The following is a 17,524-nucleotide window of genomic DNA, read 5'->3' on the forward strand; positions in this document are numbered from 1 at the left end:
GAGCACTTAAAGCAGTGGTCAGCGTTGTCAGTTGATTTCTTAATTCATCATTGATTTTAGCTTGACCTTGCATGAAAGATTGCAAAGTTTCTTCGAGACTGGATTTTTGAGGGGGTGCATGTGCATAATGAGGGTGCGGAGGTGGAGGAGTTGGGTTATATACTTGTTGAGGTTGGTCATTCCTCCACCTGAAATTTGGATGGTTCTTCCATCCGGGGTTGTAAGTACCCGAAAAAGGATTATTGAAAGATTTTTGATAGGTATTCATAACATTGGCCTGATCGTGCAAGACTTCCTTGAATGCGGGTATTGTGGGGCAATCAGTGATGAGATGGCCAGGCATCTCGCAAATCCTACAACACTCGCTGTTATGTTCTACGGTCTTAACGGGTTCAATTCTTCTAAGTTCAATTTCCTCTACCTTCCTAGTAAGGGCTGCCATTTTAGCCTGAATATCATCCTGAGTATTAAGGTTGTAAAGGCCCCCGTGTGGAATGCTAGTAGGCTTAGGCAAAGATTTATTCACTCTATCCCCTGTATCCCATAATTGTGCAGTCTCTGCGAGAGAGTCTAAATAGTCTCATGCCTCATCGGGTTGCTTTTCCAGAAATAGACCATTGCACATAGTCTCTATAAATTGTTTTAACTGTGGAGACAATCCTTCGTAAAAGAAACTAATGGTTCTCCATGTTTCAAACCCATGATGAGGACAAGAGAGAAGCAAATCTTTAAATCTCTCCCAGCATTCATAAAATGTTTCATGGTCTTTTTGTTGGAAATTACTAATGTGCCTTTTCAAAAAATTAGTCATTTGTGCGGGAAAGAATTTTTTCAAGAATTCTCTTTGCATATCATGCCATGTTCCTAGCGATCTAGGTCTCAAGGAGTTCAGCCATGTTTTGGCTTTATCCTTTAAGGAAAAAGGAAACAAGGTCAATTTAAGGACATCTTCCGATACATTTGGCACTCTAAATGTGATGCTAATTTCCTCAAAATCCTTAAGATGAAGATAAAGGTTCTCAGATTCCATTCCATGATACTTGGGCAGCAATTGAATTACTCCTGGTTTGATTTCAAAGTGTCCTACATTTTCAGGAATAATCATGCATGAAGGTTGACTAGTCCTAGTGGGATGTAAGTATTGTCGAAGTGTCATAACTGGGGGTCTACCTTCATCACCATGGTGACTTCCTATATCATCAGGAAAATTTGCCATCTCACAAGGTGTGAGATACTGCGAAGGAATTTCAAGGATGTGTCCTAAGGGATGATCTAAAGTTGTGCGACTTAATCGACCGGTATCGTCCCTATTCCAACCTAGCATACAAAATTTAATTATTTTTTTTTATGTTGTTTTTTTTAAAAAAAATAAATATAAATATAAGTACTAACTAAAGATACCCTAAAACTACACCCTAAAACAAAAATCTATTCACAATCAAACATGCAACTAAATATTACACCTCAATTTCTAATGTTTTTCTTAAATTTCTGGACAGCTCCTAACTGGTTTGAAGAGGGCACCTAAGCCTCCAATCCGGTCTAATGAACCGAGTTGACCAGGTAAGCTCCCAGGTAAGTGGAGGGGTCACGATGCGTTCGCAAAGGTCCCACTTAAAACCCACTTGCCTCGAACAGATGAACTGTCTCCCTTATAGAGACAAAGCTTGCCTAGACATCAACTAAGCCACAGAGCGAAATTGGTGCAACTTTCAGTAGTCTTCATCCTATTGAGCTCGAATGTCCTTAGGGGCCAACGTCTAGTTGATTTTAGTTAAGCTTAGGATATTTATGCAATGGGGTGATTTTTGGGCTAAGGACGAGTGATGAAATTCCGACCTTATCTTTTTAAATGGGTTCAGCCCTTAGAGTATTTTATGCTGATGCCATATACTATATGCAACAATCAAGAGATTTTTTTTTAATATTTTATGACATGACATTAAATTTCATTGAATAGGTGATCAAGCAAATTATTTATTTTTTTAAATTTTATGAATTAAAGTTTGAAATTTGAATTCTGAAATTTGAAATTTGAAATTTTAGGTTTTTCTTTTTTTTTAAATTTTCAATTAGCAACAAGGGTCAATGAGATATGTTAACAATAAAATTCTGATTCAAAACAATTAAATGCAGAAAATTCAAAACAGACAGCAGCAAGTTTTCGTATTAATCTGATAGTCTTAAAAGTTTTAGAATGTCAATCAGACCGTTCAGATGAAAGAAACAAGGTCCTGCACCTGACGACCAAATTTGAGTTCAATCAGACGGTTAATTTCTTTGATATCAGAGTTTGATGTAGACTGTGCAGGGAATAAAAAAATAGTAATAAAGATTTTTTTTTCAAAAGAAAAATACTAACAAATCAACTAAAAATTAACTCTAAAATTATACTAATAAATTAGCCGTTCTCCGGCAACGGCGCCAAAAACTTGATGCAAAAATAAAATTGTTCTCCCAAGTGCAGGAGAATCGCACAAGTAGTAAATTCTCGGGAGTCCGAGGTCGAATCCTCAGGGAACGAAATATATGTGAGATTATTTAGTATAATTTCAGATTAATCAATTCAATAAATTTGTAGATTAAAATGATGTTTTGATTTTCAGAAGTTAAATGCAAAGAATAATACACAAAATTCAATGAAATAAAGATGGTAGGGATCTGGAATCTCCCTTGATGATATTGCATCCAAGGAATAAACTCTATGGTTCTTGATTAAAGATTAAATGTAGGATAGATCTAATCATGGTATATGTTTCATGAACATATGAACTCAATTTCTAAGCATCCATCGTGCTTTCTACGTCTACGACGAATCAAATACTAAAGCAATCCATATATCAATAATCATAATCCATTAAAGATCTATCTATGAAATAACTACACATGGATCAAGAACATATCAATAAATATAAACCATTGAAAGCAAAAGTTTAGAGTTTACTTCAAAGAGCAATATAAGAAAGGTTCCTCCATCACCCTCCCTAGGACTTTAGCCACTCATTGAAAACATTAATCCCCCTTTCATTTTCTTTCTTCTTTTTTTTTTCTTTTCTTTTTTCGGAAACAGAGTGCGCCCTATTTCCCTTCTCTGTTTTTTTCCGAATGGGAGTGGCCTCTCTTTTTTTGAATGAGGGATGACAGACCCCCCCTGTTTTCAAATGGGAGCCCCCAAATAACCAGCTCCCTTCCCCCCCTTTCTCGCAGGCGGTGAAGACCAGCTGAGATGAATCCCTGATCCCACGGGCTGCTCCCTCCGGAAGGATCGGACGCGTAAGGTGAGCGGTTGCATGCTGGGACGCGGTGCTTGAGATGCAGACACGTGGAGAGCGGACGCTTGCGGGATCTGGGAGAAGCTGAAGATCATGGGATGCAGACATGGAAGCTTCACGGGTGGATCACGATCACGGAGCTGGGATCTCGGCTGAACAAATGGACTCGGAAGCCTGGATGCATGGGACGCGTGGAAGAAGCTTCATGGCAAATCGCTGAGAAGAGGTGGACACAGATCCTGGGATGGCTGACGGGGACTGGATCGCGGGTTGATGAGCTGCATGCGGACTCTGGGACGCGTGGCTTTGGACTCGTGGAAGAAGCGCAACGGATGAATGGAAGCTTGGGAGGAATGCATCGCACGGACACGGGATGGAGCAGGAGCTGGGACGCGTGAAGGATGCTTCACGGGTGATGAACCTGGATGGCTGAGCTTGATCGTTGGATGTGGCTGCACCTAGTCGGCTAATGCTCCTTCTAGTGTGCAACTGGGACTGACCCCATGTGGTTGACTAGTCACCTACTATGATGCATCTTTTTGAACCCAATGTGCATTTTAACTTTGATTTCCGATCACCTGCACCCTACAAAAATATAATATTAATACAGCACTTCTATCATTATGTGTTAGCAATAATACTAATTTAAGTGATGTGTAGATCGCACTTTTGTGCTCTCATCAGCTGTTACTGGTGGTGATCTGAAAAAAAAATGTAAATAAACAGACATGAGCTACACGGCTCAGTAAGTAATCCTGTATAATCTTGTTGAATCAACCAAAAATGCTAACCATGCTTATCAGGGTTTGAGAAGCTGACATGTATGCTATCTAATAAATCATCATGATAAAATATCCATGCTGAGTAAATAATTCAGTATCCTATATTATCAAGGAATCTTGTATATGCATATATATATATATATAAAGAAAATTGTGCCGCCGGCATGCCGTGGTCATACTCTCAGATGCTACTGCGAAGTCGTTATCGGCCACTGGTGGGGCTCGCTCAGTTATTAGGCGGCCATTGGCGGGGCTGGCTCAGTCATTCTCGGCCACTGGCAAGGCCGGCTCAGTTGCATTCGATCAGTAGCTCTTAAGAGTCCGTAAACAATACTTCTTGTAGGTAGTACCTTATGGATGCTACGGCGAATTCATTATCGGTCACTGGCGGGGCCTGCTCAGTTATTAGTCGGCCACTGGCGGGGCTGGCTCAGTCATTATCGGCCACTGGCAAGGCCGGCTCAGTTGCATTCGGCCCGTAGCATCAAGAACTTTTAGGTACCCCTTGCAAGCAATGCAAATAACTAGAGGCAATTCATCATCATTCTTTATGCTCATGTTAATGAAAATTATGACATGTAATTCCATTCATCCTACATGCATCATGAAATCTACATAAGCATGATATAAGCATAATCACCAATTATATGGCTAACGCATGCCACTCATATACATGATTCCTAATCCATATCTTAGGATATAATGTAATCTACTTATTTCGTAGGCATAATGGAAATCATAAAGCACATATAATCATAACTTGTATAACTAAAGCATGCCATATACATTCACCGTTCATAGCTTATAATTTAGGGTACATGACCTACAGTATAAGTATAACGGTTTAAATTTCATGCGTGATCCATAAAAGATTAGGACAGGTTACTTACCGTGATTCGCTTTCTCCCAAGTTTCTCACGTCCTGGTGACGGATCCTGAGTCACCTAAAATCACATCATAATAAGCATATTATTTCCTTTTTACTTGTTTGGATCCTACCCGAACTATAGCCCATATCTAATGCATCCGTATTGGAGCTTTAATTGGGTCCATATGGGTTAATTGGCCTGCTAATTGGTCAATAAGCTTAATCTCCAACTTAATTGGGTTTAATTCCGGGTTTAGGGTCACCGTGGTCTATTTGGGCCTGAGTCAGGATTAATCTGGGGTCAATTTGGCCCCAAATTAGTCACATTGGGCTAGATTTGGGCTTATTTCCACTAATTTGGTCTGTTAGGACCAATCCTAGCCGAATTGGGTTTGGGCTTCATTCCATTTGGGCTTAATTTTGGTTAAATTTATAGTCTGGCTCGTCCAGGTTTAGCCCAATTTGATTGGGCTCGGGTTCAGGTTCAATTGGCTAAGCCAATTTTTTATTATTGGGCTTAACGGGTTTTCGGACCCGAACCCAATTCCGACCCGTTAACCCACTCTTTTCTTTTCTCTCTCTTTTTTTTTCTTTCTCTTTTTCTTTCTTTTTCTTCCCTGTTTCTTTTCTTCTCCTTCCCGAAGCTTCTGTTCCTTCTCTCTTTTCCTTTCTTTCTTCCCTTCTCCCGATCCCTCTTTTCCTTCCCCCTTTCTTCTCCTGCGAAGGGAGGAAAGTGCTCTCCGGAGGGGCCGAGCCACGGCCGGCGGTACCTACGACCGATGCCCGAGGCCGAGCCCACGGCATCCCCGGCTGAGCCCGTGGTCGGAGCCGACGGCTCCCTCGTTCCCACTGTGGTGGGGAAAGAAACCCACCACCGCGGCCATGGCTGCGGTCGAACTCGCCGCGCCCAAGGAAGGTGGCGGTCGAGCTCACCGTGCCCGAGGGAGGGGAGGAAGGGCCTCCGGCCGTCGATGCTGTGACTACGACTGCGGCCAAGGTCACCGCGCCGGATCCACGGTCGAAACACCGGTAGGCTCCCCTCTCCTTTTTCTTCTTTTCTTTCTTCTTTTTTTTTTCTTCGGTCCTTCCCTCCGGCACCACCACCTCTTGCCGAAGAGGAGGTGGTGGTCCGGCCGGGGCTGGCGGCCCTGTGGCCACGCCGGTTGCCGGCTCGGCCAGACCGGCGGTCCGGGGCTGCCCCCCGAGCCCTAGGGTAGCCGCAGCCGAAGCTGCGGTGCCCTGCTCATCTGCAGCCGGGCTCGGCCCGAGTAGTTGTCGGGCCTGGGTCTGGGCCGCGGCCGTTCTCAGGCCAGCCCGCGGCCTGTGAGTCCGGCCCGGCCCGCGGCCTGTGGGCCCTACCTGTGGCCCTTTCTTCCTTCTGCCGATCTCCTCCTCTCTGTTTCACTGTTGAAACAGAGGGGAGAATACCCCACAGAGGGTTTCTCTACTACTTATAATTTCATTAACAGGGTCCTTACCTGGCTTTGGCCGGTTGCAGTCAGGCAATACCACCCCTTGGTAGTCCCTCCTTCCTCTCCTAGAGGTTCAAGGCTTCTTCCGCCTCTAGCTCCAGGGTTTCGACTCTCTGGTTTTTTTTGTTCTAAGGGGTCAGGGAATAGAGGGTACAGTATTGGGGCTTAAATACTTTTGTTTAAGGGATGAGACCCCCTTCTGAGAGGTCCCATCCTCTCTTCCCCCTTGCTTCGGGGGCTTCCAGCTGCCCCCCCTTGTCTCAGGCCCGCCGGAATCGGCTGCCAGTAAGGGGGTGAGGTGGCGGCCCCCAGTTTTGCATGGGTGAGGGTCCCTCAGTGAGGTCCCATCTTCCCCTGTTCTCTGGTCCAGGAGCTCCCAGCTGCCCCCTTTGTCTCAAGGGCGCGCGGTGGCTCTCCCTCTGCCGGCCAGCTATGGCCCTGTCACTTCCCTTCTCAGCAGGAGGTGGCAACCCTTTCACGGTTGCCCCCTCTCAGTACTGCCCCTACAGTAAAATCGGGCCCCACTCCCCCCATAACTGGGCCTTAAAATATTGGGCCCAGTTGGTAGTGGGCCCGGACATTACAATTACCAGCATTTTCTTAGGGGTATGGGTGGTTTATTAGGGGAAGGGTAAGGGTGCGAAGGTGGGGGAGGTGGCTGAAATGGTGACAGTTGAGGCAAGGAATGGGTAGACAACTAAGTTATCCTTGTTGCCATACGAGGAGATGGACCCGGTGAAAGCCATGCCGACATGAGAGAAGGTAGACGAGGGTGGGGTTACAAGGGGGATGAGGTTGAAGATAAGAAGGATCTCTACCAAGCCAATAATATTGCTCACCATCGCATCGAAACATGAGGAAAATGACAGAGGGTAGAGAAGTGAGGTCGGAATGGTGGAAAGGGAGCGGGATGGCAGTTGACAACCAAACCCAGCGATAGAAGGGCAGGCTTTGGCGGTTTTTTCTTTTTTCTATTTTTTTTGGATTAAATACGGCATTTCATATAGTTCTTACATAAGTACAGTCAAACAAATCAAAAATAAGAAGATGATACAAGGGAGGAGGGACATCAGCGGCCCTCATCCAAATCAGCTCTCCGAAGTGTCGAGCCACGAAGAAAGCAATCCAATCTGCAGCTCTGTTTGCCTTCTGAAACACGCATGCTGCAGGGAAGGACTCTATCTTCCTGGCTAGTCTGCGAGTCTCACCAATCAATGGGCGGGCATCCCCGTAACAGTCCACTTCCTGTATCCAATCTATGACCGTAGAAGAATTCTCCTCAAGGTATACTTGCTCTGCTCCGAGGACTCTCATCGTATAGGAGATACCCTCACAGATTGTCTGAAGCTCCATCTCAATGATGGTTGGGCCCGAAATGCTCTGACCCCGCCACTACCAGCATGCCATGGTTTCTTTCTTTATCATGAGAATCTCAAATAAATGCCCATTAAGATGAAACGGTGAACGAGTGGACCACCATGGTACATTTGTTGTTTCAAATACAAAGACCTAAAAGGTACAGAAGTAGATACAGCCTCGATGTAATTTAATTTACTTACAATCCAACTGCATGCAACTTGAGCTCTAGTGTATGTTTAGTCATTGAATTTTAAATAATTCTAAATGCCTCAGTCAAATGAACTGATGAATTTACCTTTAGGGCTCGTTTGGTTCGCGGGAAAAGAAGGGGGGAAAGTGTGGTCAACGGGAAAGTAATGAGATGTCTCTTGTTTGGTTGGAGTTTTCAAAGGAGAGAGAAGGGAAAGTTGAATTCCCATGGGAATATGATTCCCACATTTCATGGGAAAGTCTTTCCCATGAGAAATATGGGAAAGTTACTTTTCCATGAGGCAGGAATTACTCCATTTTTACTTTTTCCCAAAAAGTCCCTTCAGCATTAAAGAAGCATTAAAGAGACATTAAAAACCTAATTTTTATTAAGGGCATAATAGGAATTATACATAACTTTTCTAGGAAAGTGGATGGCCAACCAAACATAAGCACTTTGAAAATTTGTCACTTTCCCATGGTCAACCAAACATGCCAAAAGTATTTTCCTAGGCATCCTCTTCCTAGGAATTTGTTTCCCAGGAATCATATTCCTAGGATGGAAAATGCTTCCCGCGAACCAAACGAGCCCTTAGTGGAAAGTACTAGAATGAAGAGAAAAAGTATATTCAAGCTCTTAACTTACTTGAATAAATATTTCTTTTATCTTATTGTTTACTGGAAAGAAAAAGAGCACTTTGATCTCATAGTAAACAAGGCAATGGTATTTGAACTATTATGCTCTTGCCCTTGGATGAAAATATGCATTTATTTAGTGCATATATCTCATAGTAGTTGGCCAGAAGGGGCACTAGTGGAAATGTATTTAGCAGTGATGGCCCTCTGGATTGAATGCCTCTTATCATTTCTAATAATTTGATTGTACTTTTTATTATAAAGTAATATAGTTTCCTCTTTATATAAAAAAATTAAAAGATTCAATAGATGCCAGATGGACATTTAACAAAGAAATTTTACTCAAAACCACGAGTTGGAAAAAAAAATGAAGAAATTTATGAAGGTGGATACATTAGTCAGGGATATTGTTAAGATAGGGGCCCCTTGGAAGGCCACTTGGTAAGCAGTCCTGAGGGCAAAGAGGGATGGTTGGTTAAGATAGAAATGATTTTATTAGGGCGTACCCTTGTAATTAAGCAAAGCTCTTCTTGAGATACACATGTGAGAAGTAGGTACAGTGTCACACCTCGAGCTCGGAACGTGACAGATGCCACGTGTCTGTACGGCGGAACATACAGGCATACAAGGCTATAGATCATATCGAAATAAATCCTAAAAATTTATTTAATCATAATTTATTTGAATGGTTCTTATAAAAGTTTCAAAGTAACATGTCCTAATATAAATCAAATAATCTTACTCTAACTCTCAATAACTGAAGAAAAAAAATCTTCGGAATCTAGCGCACTTCCCAGTCCTGTGTAATCATGCCCTTGGATCTAAAAAACGAAAAAAATATGATAATAAGCTACACTAGCCCAGTAAACAACATAATACCCCAGAGTGGGATCAAAACATGCCAAATATTTAATTATAACACAAAATAATGACTAGAAATAAATCACAAATAAATATATTTTTTTGAAATTTATTATCATTTTCATAAAGACTCTGATACCAGAATTTCAATATTAATAGACTATGGCCACGTAACCTAGTGACATGGGTCGCACAAAGTGCTAAACACCATTATTATTAACCACTGGTGGTACGGTATCCAAATACCACTATTCTAATCACCGATGGTGCGGTGTTGAAACTAGTTTCTTACAGATTACAAGTCGACAAGGCCAACGAATAATCTCTACTGGCAGGGCCAGATTATAGCCATACTGAGAATACGTACATACAAAATAGATTTTTTATAATTTGCCCAGTCACATTTTACAGATTTCATAGCATATAACATAATTTTCAAAATAATTATTAACATATCTAACCCGTTTAACTAAGTACAAAATAAATATTAAAATTTAATCAACTGATAATTATTTTACCAAATAACTTGGAAAACACACTTTGAAGTATTAGGTTACTTCTTTTCACTTTAAAATATTATTAATTTTAATACTATTCCAGAAGTCAAAATTAAATACTACTGTCTCATGCCCCCAAATCAAGTTAGTCGGGTGACAGTGCCTGACTATTCAGGTCAGTCCAAGCCAGGAGGATTCAATGGATCAGATAAAGATCAAAAGTGGTCAAATCTAGCTGGAGCTGAAGTAAGGGCCGGTCAACTGTCTGGATACAGGAGAGGTTCAGGGTCTTTAAACTGGATCAACTTAGATCCAAGCAACAAGAAGAACAAGGCTTACACTAGAATCCCCAAGCATGTCTAGAGAGAAGAAAAAAGGAGAGGAGAGAGAATCTTAGCTCGAGTCTAGATTTGGTCTAATCTTGATCTTGGGCCCAACCTGAGTGGTTCAGATCAACCATTAGGGAAAATCTAGGCTTGCCCAATTGAAGAGAGTTAGGGACCATTTTTTCTCTCTTAGCCGAAAAGGGATGAACAGGCCCAAACAGATGAACATGCCCAAAGCGGTGGATCTTGCGGTGATGATGGCGGCGGCTTCTGATGAAGAAAAGAATTGCGGAACAGAGCAAGCAGAAGATTAGAGAGAGGAGGAGGCTTCGGGCGGTGGTGCTCAACCGGATAGCAGGCCAGCCACCGGAGAAGAAGAAGAATCTCGGCCGAGGATAACTCAGCTGGCGGGCTGGTTGCGGCGGCGCTTGAAACCGGGAGGGCTCGAAGAAAGTAGGGCACTCGGACAGAAAAGAAAGAGAAAATGGAGCTTTGGGGAGTCGCTCTGCTGGGGTTGCACGCTGGCCACTGGAGAAGAACAAGAAGGAGGGAGGAGAGGCTCGGTGGTGGTCCAACGTAGGGAAAGAGGGGCTTTATAAAAAACTTTCAAACAGCTCACTGCTGTGATTTTCGCAGCGGTTGAGCATGATCAGTGGCTGCGGGGCTGCCACGAAACGCCTCCTCTCCCGTCGGGCCTGAACAAGCCAGAGAGGATTGCGATCATGATCCTCTGTTCTAGCTTCTTCAAAAGGAGCCTTTGGTTGAAGTCGGCTAGGGATGCCAGCTTCAGCTCATTATTTTCGGATATAGATAAAATGATGATATTGAAGGATTCAATAACATTTAGGCTTAGCCCAGTCGTACACGAGATTTATGCCAAACTCGATTTGGAATGTAAGAATATGATTAAGGACTAATGAGGCTCTTTTTTTTTTTGGGAAGGGGGGGGGGTGTTGTAAACAAGGCCGGCCCGAGCCCTAGGCGACCGAGGCGGTCGCCTAAGGCCCCGGGCCAATGGAAGGCCCCCGGGAGGCTGACCAAAAGGAAGCAAAGGCCCCATATAAAACGAGATCAGGAGCTGGCTATGAGTCTTCCCCATGATGGAAGGGAGGTGGAGAGTTTCCAGGCCTGCAGAGGGGCAATTTGGGATGTTGGGGACAGTAGTTTTGTTTTGGGTGGGGAGAGGGAGAGAGAGAGGAGGGATTTGGTTGGCTTGATAGACGCCTGAAGCCACTCTTATCTTTCATCCCTTCTCTTTTTTGGTTTTGGTCTTGCTTTTCCTTCCCTCACATTACTCCTGATCCACCTGGGCCATCCGGAAGAAAGATAGGGGGATTGGAGATGGACTTCTTGGAGGGTGGAGATTCTTTTAGTTTTCTCCTCTCGGTTTCTTCTCCCCTCTTGGGTGGTAGAGAGAGAAACGGAGGGAGGGGGTTGAATGGCTGCTGTGCTGTGATGTTGCAGTTGCTGCTTGGGTACTCACTTGAAGGGGAGATGGTGGGACGGGACTTTTATTAATTAGATGGAGTGAATTTTCCGTAATGACCCTACTTTCTCTTATAGAGAGGTTCCTTTATGGACAAATTCTTTTCTTGACCTTGACCATGAAGTGCCATGGGATGACCTTTTCCTATTCGGCTCTTGCTTGACATGGTAAACAGCATTGCCAAGCATTATCTCAGTTATTTAATCAGTTTCATGGCCCTTCATTTAGAGTAATTACTTTTATGTGCTTCCATTCAAGAATTATATTAAATTAAAAAGGCTTCTTGTCTATCTTTGTTAGATTCATGTCTCTTTGTTGAAATAGTGTACTTGATAGCTATCTATTTTCATATATATTTTTAAGTATTTTATATTTATTAAAAAAATTATTATTAAAAAAAAGGCCTTGTTCATTGGATTCGCCTTAGGCTCCGGAATGTATTGAGCCGCCCCTGGTTGTAAAGAATAATTTGAGCGGTTGGGATAGATTTGATGGAGTACAAGCATTCAACCTAAACGTGGTGGTGCTTCTGCTCCGTCAAAGCAAGCTATCGTTCTTCAACAAGCCCGAGTTGCACCCATGGTTTAACGCGTGCAAGCGCACGTGGCCGAAAAGTCAACCACTGACGCGAGAGAAACCGCGTGCCGCATCACGTGAGAGCCGGCTGTCCGTGTCTGCGCAGAGCCCGCAGCGAGTCAGCCCGCCCAGCGCATGCCAGCTGGCCTCTCGCACGTGCCTCGCACCGTTCGACCTTTTAGATCCGTGCGATATACCGAGTTATTTTCCCGTCTCATTTTCTCGCTCGAGATAGTACGGTAGTAGCCCTTACGTCCGGCTATAGAGGGATCAGGGCCCCATACCCGATCCCATCATGATGATGATGGATCGGTCCACCGTGTCTCGCATCCACCCTCACGCCACGCGCCTCATCAGAGACCGTGGACGACCGGATCAAACTTCCCGAATTGGTCAGACACGTGGACCCGTGAGCGATTTAGTACACCACCATGCCGTGTTGGGTCCACCATCCAAGGAACGGGTCTCCCATGGATCTCATTGATTGTTGTCCTGCATGACCGTCTGATCTTTGAGTCCATGAAATGGACTAAAATTGAACCAAGAGAGCATGCTATGCTAAATTTAGATTAGCACTGCAATAAAGCAGGTCAGTGGAAGAATAAAACAAGGATTTCGATAAGCAGCCAGGGGAGCACTTTTTGATCCCCTGTATCAAACTCGTTCATCATGTTTGAATAATTCAAATAGAACCAGTCAAGATTTTAGAGTCCTGATAAGAATTGGTGTAGGTCGTCCCTTCAGTCGTTGCTTAGATCGTCGCCGATCGAATGTAGCAATCAAAGGATAGATGTGCTCCATGGGACCACGGTGCATAGGTATGTTATATGATGGTAATCAAATACTAGTACATGAGATTAGTGATCTAAGCGGCAATTGGAAGAATGACTCTTTTAGCAGCTATATATCATCTTTGTCCTATTCGTTGAATGGAAGGAAATGAATTTTCAAAGTCATTGGAGTGCATATATGGCTAATTCCCAATTTACTCTCCTAATGCACTTTTCTCTCACTATAGTCCCCGGGTTGTCGTAATGGAGATCTTTCTAGAGTCGCAGGTGGTTTGCCATTCAGCAATGCTGATCATGGTTAAAAGATTTTTTCTTCCAAGTAAATTTATTTGATTTAGTTTTGCTTTTGTAGGAGGGCGTTGGCAAAAGATAGGAGAACAATTGTCAATTTAATATTACTACCAAATCACCTATCTATTCACTGTTCAATTTTAGTGTGCATACATGGGGTAGGTAGTCTTAGTTGAGGCTTGGATGCCACAAAGCCAATTACCAACCACCCGGTAAATTGTATTGGTATAAGATAGATGATCTCATGCATTTTTTATCAATTTCATACCAATAACAAGGTTAGGAGTAACAATATCATTAAGTTAGGAGTTTGAATCCTTTTCAATTTGCACCTGAATTAGAGAGGATGCAGACGATTGTGATGAAATAAATGGCCCTGGCGAATTCAGGTACAAACTAGAAGCATCTAAACTCGATAAAAAATCCTATTTAGTTCATATCAACTTAATATCAATCACGGTTATCGTGTCAATCACAGAAAAGCTATGATTGAAGAACCAACCAATCCTTTCGGATTTAGGTATGAATCCAATGGGATGCATATTTTGTTGGAATATGGATCTTGGACTTGCATGAAAGGATCGGTTCTTCATTCATGGTTGTGGTTGGCATGATGGTGATTATTAGATACCATGAACCCATACAACTCCAAAGATGGAGTTTTCGAGTCTTCATTCGGTGAAGATCACTCGAACAAATTTTTAGAAAACAAATTCTCTATTCATACCGCCTTGTGGTCCGACAAGTCTCATGCATAGCCCAATAAGCATGATAGAGATTATTCACACTGGCAATAATTTGGCGAGAAGCTACGGTAATTAAGGCACCAATCTATAAGAGTTCAAGGGACTCATGACTATTATACCGGTTCAAACAAACTAAACTTTTTGTAATTAAATTGTTGTTTCCGTGGTAAAAGAAATATTTAGGGCTTTGTTTTTGACTCGAGAACCAAGTTGCCTTTTCCTCTGTCCTCCCAAAATCCAACACCAGCTGTCCACAGTTGGAAAATCACAGGGCAATCACTGAGAAAATAAATTAAAGCCTAGAAGAAAACAAAAAGGAAATAAAAAAATAAAATAAGAAAAGGGACATCAGGTCACAGACTCACGGTCAGACCGACCGGGTTGCGGGGCTGGAAACAAATGCACCCGTTTGGGCCAACAAATTCGCCCTTTAGGGTGGAAAGCAGCAGACAAAGGATCGAAATAAAACATAGATAAATTATTGGATAAGAAAATCTAATATTTATATTCTTTGAAAAGGACTTTTGACCAGGAGTAATTTGAAAAAAAAGTCAGCCGTCCAGAATACTTCTAACTCCTCCCTCGTGCCTACAAAAGCCCAGCGCTGGTATTCGGTTTTCTTGCATCGCCTTCCCCCCTACAAGGTATTCTTCGTTAGCTCTCTTTTGGCTATAGATTATATTGCTATGGATCGCCCGACAAAGGAGCAGATCTCTGAGTTCCAGGAAGCCTTTAGCCTCTTTGACAAGGATGGAGATGGTTAGTTCTTCTCTCTCTCTCTCTGTTTTTTTTTTTTTTTCGAGAGGGAATTCTTGTTGGTTTCTCTCTGGGTTGATTGATTTGGTTTAGTTTCAATGAATATTTTGTTCTTGTTTTAGACTCTTATCTTGCCCTCCAGTTGTTAACTTTGGTCTTTTGTGGTTAATTTTGTCTGATATGTAAATGTGGGGTTGATAAGAGAGCCTGGTATCTTCTTTAGTTGAGAAAATGGGGATTAACTACAATGGATTTTTTTTTTTCTGAGATATGATCAGTTTGTTAGTTTTCCTGATAAAATGTTTCGTTCTTCTGATATGTGCCTGTGTTTGTTAGCATTTTTTTTGTTTTGTATATGATGCTAAAGCATGGATCTCCATTGCTTTTGTCTTGTCTCTAGTCTATGGTGGACTTGTGTGAAGTCCTTGTACGCCACTTCTCTTTCAGAGAGAAAGAAAAAGTGTAAGGGGAGAGCTGGAGTGAGTCTATTAGAAGTTGTTAGTCTCTTGGATGGTTTAGACCTGGCTAGAGGCCATGAATTGGTCAAATTAAAAAATTTCCACCACAATAGAGATTGTTAAGTGGCCTAGATGGTTGGTTTTTTAAGCCATCATGCCGAGTTGGATTTGGGAAGCTAGAAGCCAAATCATTAAGAATTTTATTGGCCACCCAACTAAGATGTTGTCGATGGACCACGATCGAGCAGTAGAATTGAAGCACAAAAAAGTATGCTACAGAAATTTCCACAAAACACAAATGATGTTCTTTGTTAATATTATTGTCGATTTTTTTTAACCTACAAGCAAGGTTTTATCATAAATAATAAAATTAATAATATTATTCTTTGTCCTCCCCACCTTGATGGAGCTGGATATTGGATAAAAGTCCATTTTACAACTTTTTTTTTTTTTTTTGAGGAATGTAACTCCATGCTACGACCACCGAGAGACTTTATCAATCGGCTAAGCCAGAAGCTTTGAACAATCCTAATTAGACCTAGCAAATTGTTATATTATCAATCTTCTAGACAATCTTTAGTTAGGATGGAAGCCTAATAATCCTTCTACCAGAGTTTTTGAGATGTTGGTTCCATTGACAAGAAGAACAAAGCATGAGGTAAATGACTGTGGGTGAATTTGTCTTTTCCTCAGGAGAATGATTGAGAAAAGGAGATGACCATTATGATCTTCATAAGATAAAACTTTCATATGTATACACCATGCTAATAACTCATTAGGCAGTCAATGCTCTTTTTAGGAGGATTATGATTATTAATGGCTTCTTCTGCTTCTTGCTTAAACCGCAGGGTGCATCACACTGGAAGAACTTGCCACCGTCATCAAATCATTGGGCCAGAACCCTACTGAAGATGAGTTGCATGAAATGATTACAGAAATCGATGCAGATGGCAATGGAACCATAGAATTTGGAGAATTTTTGAGTCTAATGGCAAGAAAAATGAAGGTAAAATAATATAATTAAACCATTACACATCCAATATGTACTATACTAATGTCTGCTCTGATTGGCCATATTAGAGATCACATGATCTCTGTCTCCTGCTTGTCGTTACCCTCATGAAGAGCTTGACATTTTTTTGGGTAATCAAAGACTTGACACTTAGTATTACCCTCCTTGCAGGAGACTGATGCAGAGGAGGAACTCAAAGAAGCTTTCAAGGTCTTTGACAAGGATCAAAATGGATATATCTCAGCCAGTGAGGTAAATTTAAAATAGTTACAATGTTCCATCTATCTTTTCTTTGCATGCCTTTTGTAATTTTAAGCTGAGATAAACCACAGTTCCATGTGCTTGTGTGAAAATTAGCAACAATATTCACTTGCATCAGTTTTAACAAGATCTGGTACACAGCTAAGAACTTGAAAGTGCATCTCACCATGCGCATTATATCTGAATAAGTCAATTGTTATGTTCATTTAATGCTTTCATTTGTAGTATTTGGTTCTAAACTTATTTATTTATTTGTTTGATTTTTTTTTTTGTGCTTGTAGCTAAAGAATGTGATGATTAATCTCGGGGAGAAATTGACTGATGAAGAGGTTGATCAAATGATTAAGGAGGCAGATGTGGATGGTGATGGACAAGTGAACTACGAGGAATTTGTGCGAATGATGAAGGCCACCTAACTTATATGTTAGATGATGAAGATGTTGCATCTAAACTTCATATCTTTGTTTAACTGAATAACAATTCTTTACATTTTACTGGCCTTTTTCTATATCTAATCATAAATGTCGATATTTTTCCTCTTCCCACTTTATCTACATGTTCGATCAAATTACCTACTGGTGCAAACAATGATTTGCCCAATTCTATAAAATAAATGCGTGCGATACTTGCATATTGTGATGGAGAAATGATACAAAGGGAAGAGATATCTGTCAAAAAAGAGAGCACAACAACTACTTCTACAGAAGTCATGCTCGATGATTTTTAAGTCCACATGATTCCATGAAATTTTCAGAAAATAATCCCTTACAGGTTTTTGATATTTTTCTTTGTTAGCATGATGATATATTCCTTAGATATCCTGGTACAGGGCTAGAGACTTCACTGGCAGCTTAACTGGCCTCCTGGGTGGACCTGAGGTCACCC

At 41.9% G+C, this 17,524-nt stretch overlaps 1 protein-coding gene and 1 pseudogene across 1 annotated transcript; both read left to right on the forward strand.

Annotated features, from left to right (window-relative positions):
• The first annotated feature begins 695 nt into the window (after nucleotides 1-695).
• On the forward strand, nucleotides 696-793 carry LOC120104144 (annotated as a pseudogene).
• A 13,964-nt stretch (nucleotides 794-14,757) lies between these two features.
• Nucleotides 14,758-17,181, forward strand: LOC103708136 (calmodulin-like protein 8). Its single transcript, XM_008792913.4, has 4 exons — nucleotides 14,758-14,911; nucleotides 16,215-16,372; nucleotides 16,550-16,630; nucleotides 16,921-17,181. Exons 1-4 carry the CDS (start codon nucleotides 14,839-14,841, stop codon nucleotides 17,053-17,055), a joined length of 447 nt encoding a protein of 148 aa, XP_008791135.1. The 5' UTR covers nucleotides 14,758-14,838; the 3' UTR covers nucleotides 17,056-17,181.
• Nucleotides 17,182-17,524: the final 343 nt, after the last annotated feature.

Source organism: Phoenix dactylifera, chromosome 16 (genome assembly GCF_009389715.1).
Source record: "Phoenix dactylifera cultivar Barhee BC4 chromosome 16, palm_55x_up_171113_PBpolish2nd_filt_p, whole genome shotgun sequence".
Lineage (NCBI taxonomy): Eukaryota > Viridiplantae > Streptophyta > Magnoliopsida > Arecales > Arecaceae > Phoenix > Phoenix dactylifera.

Bases quoted from the DNA above. Each gene is read 5' to 3' on its own strand.
- LOC103708136 (XM_008792913.4), top strand. From the start codon at position 14,839: ATGGATCGCCCGACAAAGGAGCAGATCTCTGAGTTCCAGGAAGCCTTT. The intron at 14,912-16,214 runs GTTAGTTCTTCT...CTTAAACCGCAG, and splicing joins CTTTGACAAGGATGGAGATG to GGTGCATCACACTGGAAGAA. The intron at 16,373-16,549 runs GTAAAATAATAT...CCCTCCTTGCAG, and splicing joins TAATGGCAAGAAAAATGAAG to GAGACTGATGCAGAGGAGGA.